Below are 13,374 nucleotides of genomic sequence, written 5' to 3'. Positions count from 1 at the left end.
GTTCAACCAAATTTAAAATATATGCGTTAGTTGGAACGCTTCATAACTGGACTGTGAAACGTGCTCCAATCACAGCTCGCCAAGTAAAGCTGTCAACGTCTTCATATTCATGAATGGATTCTTCTCTTCCCTTCATTTTATTTCGATCTCTAGCTGCTGAAGTTAAAACTAGTATAAATTATATCGTTACAGAAACGTATTCACAATGTTGAAATTCAGTGTGTTTAATTTATTACTACTTGCGGCGGTGCTGCAGGGGGCATTCGCTTTAAGAGAAGGCGAATGTGAAGTGTGCGTGAAAACAGTCGAGAAATTCGCAGCCACGTTATCAGACGCCGTAAAGAAAGACGCCAAATTGATAGAACTTGAGTTCAAGGGATTCTGCAAAAACTCTAAAGGCAAAGAGAACAGGTTTTGCTACTATTTAGGTGGCCTAGAAGAGTCTGCGACTGGTATCTTAGGTGAGCTCTCGAAGCCGCTGAGTTGGTCAATGCCTGCTGATAAAATCTGTGAAAAGTTAAGGAAAAAGGACGCCCAGATCTGCGACCTGCGATTTGACAAGCAGATCGACTTAAACAATGTTGACTTAAAGAAATTGAAGGTCAGAGACCTGAAGAAGATCCTGAACGACTGGGACGAGGTGTGCGACGGCTGCATCGAGAAGACGGACTTCATTAAGAGAATAGAAGAGCTCAAGCCTAAATATATGAATAGTGGTCGATCTGACTTGTAATAGTTCAATAATAGGTGAGCATTTGCTTTCACTAACCTAAATAAGTACTTACTTTCTAGTTAGTCATTCGGTGTAACTGGAAGCCTAAGACGAAACATATAACCACTTGACAGTCCAGCCCGCGCGACCATATTCCGGTCAACCGTCCGGGTTTTTAAGCGACGCGCGCAGCGCGCTGCGCATTCACAACTTTTTACAAAAACGTCTGTATCTTCTAAACTACACAAGGTATAGTTAAAAAAAAAATACTTCGGTATAAATGAACGTACAGTACTTGAAATAAAATTATAGTGATAGTAAAATATGTATGATTATATACTATAAATCAAGGTTAAACTTATGTAATCGAAAAAAAAATGAAGAAATTTTTTATTTGACTATTACTTAAATTACAGGAAATTTTGAGCGATGACCCCCTTTTTACCTTTTACCGATGACCCCCTTTTTACCTTTTACCTACCTACTATTTTACCTTTATAATGATACCACAACCAACACATACAGTTCTCATGAAGATATCCAAAAAAAATTAAACAAATTCAAAATCAAACACAAACACGCGGAGTTTGACAAGGCACTGCCGAATTTATTTTTTCATTCACTAAGTAACGAGCGTACACTGCCATCTATACTTTTTGTAGCAAACTATGTAGTTAGGCTACGTTATTGTATCAAGAGAATAAGTAAATAATACCGCAATATTTCGCTAGATGTCACTTTAATCAACTGTGTCTCCATCCCCTCTTTTGGATAGTAAGGTATCGTAGGACTGTCTACCGGAATTTTTTTTTGGATACTATGCTATCGTAGGACTGTCAAGTGGATAATTAAAGTAGTTAAGTATTCCATATGCCTGTTATGTTATGTGTTAAAAAAAAAAGCGCGTTACAAAACACGGAGAAACTAAAAAGCCAAAAATAATAAACCTTTCAATTCAGATTTCTTATCGTATTGCAATAAGCTAAACATCCAAATTATAAACAAATCAATTATTTTTGTAGTCGGTACCAGACCTATTCGTCGCCTTGCTATTGCCTGTTTGCCCCACCCAACCATACACAGGCTGGTACCGACTCCAAAAATAATTAATTTGTTTATAATTTGGATGTTTAGCTTATTGCAATACGATAAGAAATCTGAATTGAAAGGTTTATTATTTTTGGCTTTTTAGTTTCTCCGTGTTTTGTAACGCGCTTTTTTTGAAGGCGGTTTTATTTTTTGTTAAAAAGTTTATTTATTTGTTGATTTTTAGTGGTTCCTAGTGATATTATATGTATCAGTCCGAATACATGTACAGTAGTGAAAGAATTATCCTTTAACTCCTAACCATTGAGGAGTTGACCTTCCATCATCAGCTCAGCCACATAAAATTATTACCATCAGACGTAAATACTGGTGTACCTTTGAAAAATAGACTAAAAACATTACATGTGCCTATAACATTTGAAGAGTTCCCTCGATTTCTCCAGGATCCCATCATCAGACCCTGACTTGGTGCCAATGGGACCATCTCGGGGTTATACCGGTTCGATCAAAAAAAAAATTTTGAAAATCGGTCCACGATTCTCGGAGATATCGAGTAACATACATACAAAAAAAAAATAAAAAAAAAAAAAACATTCAGTCGAATTGAGAACCTCCTCCTTTTTTGAAGTCGGTTAAAAATACCATATTTCTTAAGTTAATATACATATAGTTAAAATATCATATCAAGGAATCTCTGGACACAAAATCTACCTCATTTGTTTCTCCAATACAGCATGTAATCATATTAATGTAAATATTGCATCAGTAAAATATGGAACAAGCATTCAGTCCCATAAATTGGATCTTTATCCATAAATTGTTTGATATGCATTCACCAGTCTTTACTGCTTCCATATTTAAGGCACTGGTCCCACCGCGAGCTATTAAGCTATGAGCTATCGGCTATAAAAACGAGCAAAAGATAAGCAGTCCCGTGCAAATAAAAGAGACACGGCGATTTTAATAGCTCACCGCTGGGCGAGTAACTATAAACATCGCCGTGTTTCTTTTATTTACACGGGAGTGATTATCTTTTGTTCGTTTTTATAGCCGATAGCTCACAGCTTACTAGCTCGCGGTGGGACCAGTGCCTAATTAAAGCTAAACATTCATCCCTTTCACCATTTTACCTGTCAGTAATATGAAAAGGAAAACAAAATAATATGGTTGAAGATAATACAATACTGATTTCCAGATGGGTTCTATTAATTACCTATCCTATTTAATTATAGGATAATATGGGAGCTAGGAAGGAAATGTTATGAAGACATAAATAACACAATATCGAACTGAGAGAATAAATCTCTACACCCACTCCCCACTCATTATTGAGGACAATGACACTAACCCTCCTAAATAAGGATACACCCAAATAGGTGGACAACAAAAAAAAATATTTAGTCCGTCAGTTAGATTATCAAAAAATTATGTACACATTTTTGTCTTTTTTTTCTCATAAATGAAAATTGACGACAGTGCGTTGAAGTTTCACGTGACGTCACACCTAGGTACAATTTTTACTTAAAAATGACGTCACAACCCCCCACTCCAGAACTTTGATGCGAAAAATATGTGTTCAGTATTTTTGGGCAATCTAACTGACAGACTGAACAGAATGCCATTTTTTTATGTAGTTGTCATCCTTATTAAACAACACTACCGGATAAATAACATGTTCACTCCAGCATTGGGTCTAAACAACCTGATACAAGTGTTTTGCACGCGTGGGTTCGGATCCCATCCTCGTCGCCAGAATGTTACGTACGCGTGCTGGCTTGCTGGCTAGAACCGAACTGGGGGTACCCGCAGATCTTCATAATCTACCCACATGTCAATATATAACAGAAGTAATGGTTGATGAACTAATAAGAGTATTCTGAATGTTTTTTTTAGCTGGAGGTGCTAGGTCTTTCTATCAGCAAACTTGAAAATCCACCAAACTTTAAATAAATACCAAAAAAAATATTTAGGAAACCCTTTTTGCCATAGCAAACATAAATACAATAAAAAAATATTTTAACCTTTAACGGACAAACCTCACCGCCATCCTGTAGTCCTAACAATTGTACAAGAAAAAAATGCACAAAGATAATCTTACAGGATGTTTCTTTATTTTTTAACGGATAATGGGTAATGTTACTGATATTCCAAATGTTAATAATGTATTTTCATTTGTTCCAGATTAATAAATAAAATGTGATATCAACATCAACAACTAGACTCCTTTGTCTAGCCTGAATAGAACATCAACATTGCATTTAAGGACTCTGTGAGTGTTGTGTAAATGTTTGTGCACATTGAAGTAAATTATTGTAATTATTAAGTAAATATTTTTATGAACTCTGTGGTTTCTTTACTGGGTTACAATTTGGTAACTTTGGTTTAATAGTAGCAGTAGGTGCAGTCAACCAATTGGAACCCACTAGAACCACACTAGCCACTCTACAACCATGTCAAAATGACAAGCAGTAAGAGATTTCTTACAATCTGATTTAAGTGGGGCTGCGATCCTTGTTCTGGTTCGTATTTGGTCCAACATGTCTCCATTGCCATCCAGCAGGCTAATGCAGCGGGAATAATGGGGACTTTTGAACCAGGTACTTAATGTAACATACTTTGACGAAGCCTGCACTGTGGATGTAGTTTGTAAAGTGCTGTGTAACATGTTTTTAGGGTTCCGTACCTCAAAAAGGAAAAACGGAGGAGAGAGAAACCCTTATAGGATCACTCGGGCGTCTGTCTGTCCGTTTGTCACAGCCGATTTTCTCCGAAACTATTTGATTTAAGAATGCAATAAATATATTTTTGGAATCCGATTTATAACATCACTATGACATAGTTCTACAGTGGCCTAGGGTTCCAATTGGTTGTCTGTACATACTACATATGGTTTACACAATATCCCATCAAGCAGCTGCCCCCAGGTAATTGGCTTTAGGCACAGTATAAAACCAGTAATAACTCTTCTTACAAACTTCACGCCGCGCGGTGTGTCCCCCTCCCTCCCCTCGCATGCGGCGAAAACATGCGAAACTGGTGATTATTGGGCTGGACAGTCGGGGCCGCGTTTGCGCGCTGTGTTGACGTGTTGAGTTCGGGAGAAAATGACGTCAGCACCGAAGACATATTTTCGTTACTGTAGTGTTTATGGGTGTATGGAAAGTTCTCAAAATGCGGAAATGTCATTCTTTAGAATTCCTAGACACCCAGAAAAGTAAGTGGTTGTTATATATTTGCAGTGTTAGGTACATTATTGCTTACGTAAATGGCGTAAAAGTGAGATTTAAAGCTAGAATGACACATTAAAATCAATAAGGATTTATCTGTAACGACATTTAGGTAGATGCTGCGATCTATCTAGCTCGAAAGTTTGGTACCTACTTAAATATTGTGCAAACATCTATTCAAACATTTTATGTAAATATGATTTCGTCAGTATTTAAGAAACAAATACGTACTTGAATCTTTATTAGATAAAAAGGTAGAAAGAGCGTTGGTACTAGCATAGCGCCATACACAGTTACTAATACGAGTAGGACAGTAGGTACCTACGTTTCTAGTTCAAACGAATCTTTTTTTTATTGTGATGGATTGGGTGTATTCTAGAGAAAACATATAAAATGAACACTTAAATTAACGCTTTTGCAATTATTGTTACACAATCTACTATTGCGCGTATGAGAGTAATATATTTATAATGATTTTTTGTATCTTCAATACTGACTAATGTGGTGTCATGACGTGGTATTGTTATACTAAAACCTACTTACAGTTAATAGTACCTATTAGATTTACAACAACTTACATTGTACGAAGTCGATTATAGTAACGTTGTACAACCCTGCGTGACCTTGCGCAGTAGTAACGACCGCGCCGCCGCTGCCGGAGATTAACTACTGATATATCCTTATACTGTGCTTTAGGGCACAGTATAAAACCAGTAATAACTCTTCTTACAAACTTCACGCCGCGCGGTGTGTCCCCCTCCCTCCCCTCGCATGCGGCGAAAACATGCGAAACTGGTGATTATTGGGCTGGACAGTCGGGGCCGCGTTTGCGCGCTGTGTTGACGTGTTGAGTTCGGGAGAAAATGACGTCAGCACCGAAGACATATTTTCGTTACTGTAGTGTTTATGGGTGTATGGAAAGTTCTCAAAATGCGGAAATGTCATTCTTTAGAATTCCTAGACACCCAGAAAAGTAAGTGGTTGTTATATATTTGCAGTGTTAGGTACATTATTGCTTACGTAAATGGCGTAAAAGTGAGATTTAAAGCTAGAATGACACATTAAAATCAATAAGGATTTATCTGTAACGACATTTAGGTAGATGCTGCGATCTATCTAGCTCGAAAGTTTGGTACCTACTTAAATATTGTGCAAACATCTATTCAAACATTTTATGTAAATATGATTTCGTCAGTATTTAAGAAACAAATACGTACTTGAATCTTTATTAGATAAAAAGGTAGAAAGAGCGTTGGTACTAGCATAGCGCCATACACAGTTACTAATACGAGTAGGACAGTAGGTACCTACGTTTCTAGTTCAAACGAATCTTTTTTTTATTGTGATGGATTGGGTGTATTCTAGAGAAAACATATAAAATGAACACTTAAATTAACGCTTTTGCAATTATTGTTACACAATCTACTATTGCGCGTATGAGAGTAATATATTTATAATGATTTTTTGTATCTTCAATACTGACTAATGTGGTGTCATGACGTGGTATTGTTATACTAAAACCTACTTACAGTTAATAGTACCTATTAGATTTACAACAACTTACATTGTACGAAGTCGATTATAGTAACGTTGTACAACCCTGCGTGACCTTGCGCAGTAGTAACGACCGCGCCGCCGCTGCCGGAGATTAACTACTGATATATCCTTATACTGTGGCGGCGGCCATACATTGGAGCGAGACACAGCGATGGGACTTTTCATTCGCACGTATGGCTGCCGCTCACCGCTGTCGCGCTTAGACCAATGTCGTGGCTGGGCCGTTAGGCTAGCCAAGGATTAGTCATGAAAGACTCGCTGACTTGACGCTATCTGCCTAATGCCCTGCTTGTCTCTCCTCTCCTTCTAATACGCAAAAGAGATGTAGGTAGCGAAATATGCAACTTACTGATCCTGCCATAATTAATCGCATAGAAGAACACCATATTGGCGACGAGTATCTGGAAGAAAGGGGCGGCGCCCACTTTCCGAGGCTGCATGTACTTGTGCTGCCATCTCCACCAGGCTACGGGAAAGGAAGGAAACTACGATTGCAATATTCTGCCGCTAGAGGCGCTGGTGCCGAGAAATTACTCATGTGACTCATGTCCCACCACAAAACCAATAAATTATGTATTGAATTCAAAACACCTAAGAATCCAGAAAAAAGTTAAGTAAGGCCTACTTTAAGATGCAGTAGTACAAACGAATAAAGTTGACAGTAGACAAGTGCGTAAAATAGTACTTAATATGTGCCTAGGTCGAAACTTCTAATTCTAAGGGCCATATGTAAGTGTAAATAAATATAAATATTGGGGGACACCTTACACAGATCAACCTAGCCCCAAACTAAACAAAGTTTGTACTATGGGTGCTAGGCGACGATATACTTATATAGATAAATATATGCTCATATACATAAAAAAAACTTCCATGACTCAGGAACAAAATAAATATCTGTGCTCATCACACAAATAAATGCCCTTACCGGGATTCGAACCCGGGACCGGGCTTAGCAGGCAGGGTCACTACCAACTAGGCCAAATCGGTCGTCAACACCTACAAGTACCTACGTAAATGGCAACAATGAAATTTCAACTACGGTTGAAACATAATTATTTAAAAATAGACTAGACAAGCACATCACATCTACAACTCGGCTATGATTACTGTCATAATGATCACTGGATACAGGCTATATCCGTTTTTTAACTGCCTGCCTGCTTATTAAATAATAATAATTATTATTTAGATAAATAGATACCCCTACTGCAAGCTCCCATGAAGGCAGACGGAGTTTTGGTCCTTCGAGCTAACCATTTCGGGAGTTCAAGCAATTTCACGTCGCCAAATGGAGTATCAGCTGAAAAATACATGCGCATGAGACATGCCTTAGGTTACCTACATTTCACAATCGCCGCTAGGCTAGGGTCACTAGGCAAAGTGATAAATGCATTATCGCAAATCTTCACTTTAACCCCTCGTGTGCGGATGCGTCAAAACCTCGCGGGTTCCAACCTCGGCTATGCCATATTGTAGAGCAAACAAAATCATTCCAGAAAAAAATACAAAAGATGACCTAATTTTAAGCACGGATAAGCATACGATGGGCTTATCTTTTCATGCTTTTGGACCAGTACCAACAGTGGCGCCACCTGCGATGATGGTAAGTATTTCGTTTCGCGAAGCTATCTTATTTTTTTATTGACATAAAAAAAAACATATGGGTAGGAAATTTTAAAAATTAGTTACTACCTACAACTGAATACCTGAGTCAGTTTTTATCTAGAAGATACGAGTAGTTACGATCCTCAAAGCAAGGTGCAGGTGTCACAAAATAACCTAAGATGCTTTCATCTAGCTAAAAGATAGTAGACAGATATTTACGTTTCCCGTAGTATTTGGCAGGGTCGTAAGGCCCATGAGTCTTAGGATCATACTCTTTAGGATAGTCTCCTAAACCCATTATAATTTAGATATTACCAAAATTTCTCTAGATGACAGAAATTACCTCGAAATTGCCTCGAAATTACTAACAGTGACAGATATACTTTTTAAAATTATTTTAACTGAAAAAGTTTGACTATCTAAGCAATAATCTATATTCCATAGATTATACTCCAGCACATCAACTTTGTCAGTAGACAAAATTTAAAAATGGTTGCACAGTAGACGTAATATATATAGACCGTCAACCAAATCTTGTCACTAGAAAAAGGCGGCAAATTTGAAAAATCGCGGGCTAGCAACACTAGTTTTGAAAATCGGTGGAAATTCGCGTGTCATTTGTATCTTATCTGTGGAAATCTCCACCCTACCAAAAAGAGAAACGACTAGCACATATCCGTCCCTTTTTAATACATTATCTAATTCGTAAGGAAGGAGGGAGCCCCTTGAAAAAAAAATATCTGTGGCTGTTCGACGTACATTGCTGGTTTTTGTTCGTTTCATAGGGATACCATACTTTAGTTTGATGTACATTGCTACTGCCAAAATTTGGTCACAGTATAAGGATATATCAGTAGTTAATCTCCGGCAGCGGCGGCGCGGTCGTTACTACTGCGCAAGGTCACGCAGGGTTGTACAACGTTACTATAATCGACTTCGTACAATGTAAGTTGTTGTAAATCTAATAGGTACTATTAACTGTAAGTAGGTTTTAGTATAACAATACCACGTCATGACACCACATTAGTCAGTATTGAAGATACAAAAAATCATTATAAATATATTACTCTCATACGCGCAATAGTAGATTGTGTAACAATAATTGCAAAAGCGTTAATTTAAGTGTTCATTTTATATGTTTTCTCTAGAATACACCCAATCCATCACAATAAAAAAAAGATTCGTTTGAACTAGAAACGTAGGTACCTACTGTCCTACTCGTATTAGTAACTGTGTATGGCGCTATGCTAGTACCAACGCTCTTTCTACCTTTTTATCTAATAAAGATTCAAGTACGTATTTGTTTCTTAAATACTGACGAAATCATATTTACATAAAATGTTTGAATAGATGTTTGCACAATATTTAAGTAGGTACCAAACTTTCGAGCTAGATAGATCGCAGCATCTACCTAAATGTCGTTACAGATAAATCCTTATTGATTTTAATGTGTCATTCTAGCTTTAAATCTCACTTTTACGCCATTTACGTAAGCAATAATGTACCTAACACTGCAAATATATAACAACCACTTACTTTTCTGGGTGTCTAGGAATTCTAAAGAATGACATTTCCGCATTTTGAGAACTTTCCATACACCCATAAACACTACAGTAACGAAAATATGTCTTCGGTGCTGACGTCATTTTCTCCCGAACTCAACACGTCAACACAGCGCGCAAACGCGGCCCCGACTGTCCAGCCCAATAATCACCAGTTTCGCATGTTTTCGCCGCATGCGAGGGGAGGGAGGGGGACACACCGCGCGGCGTGAAGTTTGTAAGAAGAGTTATTACTGGTTTTATACTGTGATTTGGTTGACAGGCTTTAAAATTAAATTTTTGCGCCTTTTCTCCTGAAGAGTATGGTCATGTAAATCATAGATGTAACTCATATGGGGATTATGTCTATAAGTAAAGCAAAAGGGACAGGTTATTTTTTTTTGCTGTATTACACAATATTTTTGCTTTGTTAAGCTTTGCGTAATTTTGGAAATGGTTGCAGTAGTATGCTCACTGATCTATTGTAATTTCTTATGAATTAAAAACCATGTTCACACTAATAACTTTATTGCAGTAACTGTAGAATTCACTTTCCCTTACAATACAATCTTGATTTTGCAGATGTTACCCATACATAAACATAAATACAGTATTACTATCTGCTGATGGCCTGTTCCGATGACAATCTTTAGTGGTACTTGTAGTTCCTGTGGTGCTCTGAAATATATAAATATAAGATTAGAAAAAAAACAAAGTAAAAATAAAACACATGTTCATCGGTTTCTTACTTTAACCTTTTTAGAGCTATAGTAACATATTTTTTGCTTAAAATTGTCTTCAGATTTAGACGGTATTTCTTTGATTGAAACCCCATACACAAAAACCAAGCCTTATAAATATTTATGAGGTTCTTATAAACATTTATGAGAACCATGGACAGTGTTTTTTTAACAGTGGTTTTCAAAATTGTATGATAAAATGTTTGTGGATCTTTTGTGAAAGATTTCATATGGGTCATTCCATTGTGACAGGTGGGACATTTATACTCTTTTTTGCCTACATTTTGCTTTATTTCTGCCAAACAGCAACAATTAGCGTATTGAATACGACATTATCACTTACCTGAATAATCAATGTTTACTGTACCATCAAAAAGGATTGAAAATGTCATTATTATTATGAGAAATTGATGGTATAAGAAGTGTGACGGGTGGGACTTCAAAGTGCCTCTCCTCTCCGACTTGACTTACACAATTCGCAATTGGTAAGAAACTATAAAACTTTTGTTAAACAACCAATTTTTATATGATTCCTGATATTGTATAGATTAGGTATTAGTATAATTTACGCAAATAACTCTTAAAACAAAAATAATTTTGCTTCTCAATGCTTGTGACGGGTGGGACAGTGCTTTGTGACGGGTGGGACGAGTAACATTTGAGCATACAAATATATGAAAAATATAAAGACAGTTCTTTTGTATTTACTTTAAATCAGCTCTTTAATGAATTATTTAATGTTACAAGTAATAGTTTCAATAGTTTTCTTGGAGCATTAAGACAAAAAAATTTTTTTTTATCTTAAATTTTTACAGGTTCAGATAATTGTCAAACATCGTCAAACAGTCTATTACTGCATACTTTTATCAGCGGTTCAGGAAGAATGTCTAAAATTATACCAGTTTTAATGAAAGAGACTTCCTGATTCATAGCATTCATTGTGTTCTATAAAGTAATACCACAACCGAATTAAGCAATATTACACATATAATTTGCTTTAGTATAACCCAGCTAGGTTTAACTAAACTTAAAAGAACGATTTTAAACTCACCAACTCCAGTTTTACCAGATAACCCATTCTGCTCACCCGTCACTGACGGGTGGGACCTACGTTGAAAAGCGTTAAAAAGTATTTTTTTATTTACAAATGCAACGCGTTTTTTGGCTAAAATAATCAATCTCAACCTAATTGTTACTTTCACAAAGCAAGACAACAAGAGCTTAGATACTTTTAGGGTAAACGAGAAATAACTTTGTTTTACTGTGACGGGCGGGATATGACTTACGCATTGTGTAGAAGCCCAATAAATCCTAACACTGAAGATTAATTTATATTTACTTGCCACTGGTTTAAACAGCGTTAAATATATTTTCTTTTACACATATCACTTTCTCCGTAATGTTTATAAAAGGCACGAAATAGCGCTGCCAACTTAGGGTATAAATATACCACCTTAGACAACTGGCGCTAGGGGTACGTTCGGACACGAATAAAATGCAAAAAAAATACACAAAAAGGAAAAACTCATTGATTCATAAAAATAGGCATAATGTTCTATTCTCTAGATGTAGATTTAAGTATGAATTAAGTTATTTAATTTTTATGCCTATGGTGTCGGTTTCGCTGGAATGACCCATATGGCTTTTTTTTTTATATAAACTACATCGGTGGCAAACAAGCATACGGCCCGCCTGATGTAAAGCGGTCACCGTAACCTATGGACGCCTGCAACTCAAACAGTGTCACATGCGCGTTGCCACCCCATTAGAAACTTGTACATTCCCTTTTGCCGTGGCTTAGTTGACTGATTTTGGTTTTTACAGTAGCCAGTGGTCAGACACTGTCTCAATTGGCCAATTGGGTGAGTACAGCTCCATAATATGGCTTGCATTGCTATGTAGCATTCATTATTAGCATTGGTACAACCTAATATCCCTTTCTAGGAAGTGTCCTTTCTGTATTTTTTGTATTATATTTTATTCTTTGCAGTGACAGAAAACACATTACTTTCATTAGTCTAGTTTTTTATCACATGCAGAAACGTTTGCGAGCGATATTACAGATGGCCCCGGTAAGGCTAGAGGTCGCAGGTTCGAGTCCTGCTGGGGGTGGATATTTTCCATTTTTCCTTTAATTTAAAAATATATCTCATTAAAGTCATTAAACTACAAATAAATGAAAGCACTTACTCATCTTTCCGTAGTTAATAGTGTAGAAGAAGATCATGTTGGCCACCACGAGCTGGAAGAAGGGCGCCGCCGTCATCCTCTTAGGCTGCATGTACTTGTGCTGCCAGCTCCACCAGGCTAAACCAACATTATTTCACGTTAACATAATAAAAATATGTTAAAACAACTAATTACATCAACTCTGAAGGTAGTACATCAACTAGGTAGTTCAGGGGATAGAGTTCGACTGATTGACATTGCACTATAACCTATACAAAAACTGTGACATATATTATACGCTACCTCGGCTGCAAGCGCCCATGAAGGCCGACGGAGTCTTGTTCCTGCGACCCAGCCATGCTCCAATTTCGCTCAGTTTCAGCTGGCCGAACGGAGTATCAGCTGCAAAGTGGAAAAATAATTATGTAATCGTGCGTTGTAATCGGAAGGACAAATAATTTGGGGAAATTCACTTACGCTTGCCGTAGTAACGGGCTGGGTCGTAAGGCCCGTGCACAGCCGGGTTATATTCTTTAGGATAGTCGCCGAAACCCATTATTATTTTGTAATCGACCAAATTATTCCGAAAGAAATTTGGTCGACGAAAATGACAATCGTAGACTATAGACAACAATGTTTTTTTTAATTGATTATTCCAATTGTCTATGACATATTAGGGTGAATACTCATGCACTCACAAAATACAAACATTTCAACGTTTAAAACCACGTCTCAAATGGCTCTGAGGGAAGTGTCAATTAATAAAAAAAAAG

General features: G+C 37.0%; 3 protein-coding genes across 3 annotated transcripts; 1 reads left to right on the top strand and 2 right to left on the bottom strand.

Moving 5' to 3' along the window:
* The first annotated feature begins 97 nt into the window (after nt 1-97).
* Nucleotides 98-4,099, top strand: LOC125233309 (mesencephalic astrocyte-derived neurotrophic factor homolog). The gene is made up of 2 exons (XM_048139275.1): nt 98-747; nt 3,941-4,099. Exon 1 carries the CDS (start codon nt 206-208, stop codon nt 731-733), a length of 528 nt encoding a protein of 175 aa, XP_047995232.1. The 5' UTR covers nt 98-205; the 3' UTR covers nt 734-747; nt 3,941-4,099.
* Nucleotides 3,989-8,500, bottom strand: LOC125233567 (putative ATP synthase subunit f, mitochondrial). The gene is made up of 4 exons (XM_048139623.1): nt 8,371-8,500; nt 7,748-7,846; nt 6,893-7,009; nt 3,989-3,993 (listed from the first exon to the last, which is right to left on the bottom strand). Exons 1-4 carry the CDS (start codon nt 8,447-8,449, stop codon nt 3,989-3,991), a joined length of 300 nt encoding a protein of 99 aa, XP_047995580.1. The 5' UTR covers nt 8,450-8,500.
* Nucleotides 8,501-10,203: 1,703 nt separating this feature from the next.
* On the bottom strand, nt 10,204-13,239 carry LOC125233188 (putative ATP synthase subunit f, mitochondrial). Its single transcript, XM_048139084.1, has 4 exons — nt 13,079-13,239; nt 12,905-13,003; nt 12,623-12,739; nt 10,204-10,370 (listed from the first exon to the last, which is right to left on the bottom strand). Exons 1-4 carry the CDS (start codon nt 13,155-13,157, stop codon nt 10,342-10,344), a joined length of 324 nt encoding a protein of 107 aa, XP_047995041.1. The 5' UTR covers nt 13,158-13,239; the 3' UTR covers nt 10,204-10,341.
* Nucleotides 13,240-13,374: the final 135 nt, after the last annotated feature.

This window comes from Leguminivora glycinivorella, chromosome 14 (genome assembly GCF_023078275.1).
Source record: "Leguminivora glycinivorella isolate SPB_JAAS2020 chromosome 14, LegGlyc_1.1, whole genome shotgun sequence".
Classification (NCBI taxonomy): domain Eukaryota; kingdom Metazoa; phylum Arthropoda; class Insecta; order Lepidoptera; family Tortricidae; genus Leguminivora; species Leguminivora glycinivorella.
Note: the sequence above shows the minus strand (reverse complement) of the source record. Positions and strands in the feature narration are given on the sequence as shown.

What these genes read in the sequence shown, in the direction of transcription:
- LOC125233309 (XM_048139275.1), top strand. Translation starts at nt 206, where the DNA reads ATGTTGAAATTCAGTGTGTTTAATTTATTACTACTTGCGGCGGTGCTG.
- LOC125233567 (XM_048139623.1), bottom strand. Translation starts at nt 8,449, where the DNA reads ATGGGTTTAGGAGACTATCCTAAAGAGTATGATCCTAAGACTCATGGG. An exon ending in TGCCAAATACTACGGGAAAC is followed by an intron (nt 7,847 to 8,370) that starts GTAAATATCTGT and finishes TGTATTTTTCAG; the next exon opens with CTGATACTCCATTTGGCGAC. An exon ending in CATGGGAGCTTGCAGTAGGG is followed by an intron (nt 7,010 to 7,747) that starts GTATCTATTTAT and finishes CCTTTCCCGTAG; the next exon opens with CCTGGTGGAGATGGCAGCAC.
- LOC125233188 (XM_048139084.1), bottom strand. Translation starts at nt 13,157, where the DNA reads ATGGGTTTCGGCGACTATCCTAAAGAATATAACCCGGCTGTGCACGGG. An exon ending in AGCCCGTTACTACGGCAAGC is followed by an intron (nt 13,004 to 13,078) that starts GTAAGTGAATTT and finishes TCCACTTTGCAG; the next exon opens with CTGATACTCCGTTCGGCCAG. An exon ending in CATGGGCGCTTGCAGCCGAG is followed by an intron (nt 12,740 to 12,904) that starts GTAGCGTATAAT and finishes ATGTTGGTTTAG; the next exon opens with CCTGGTGGAGCTGGCAGCAC.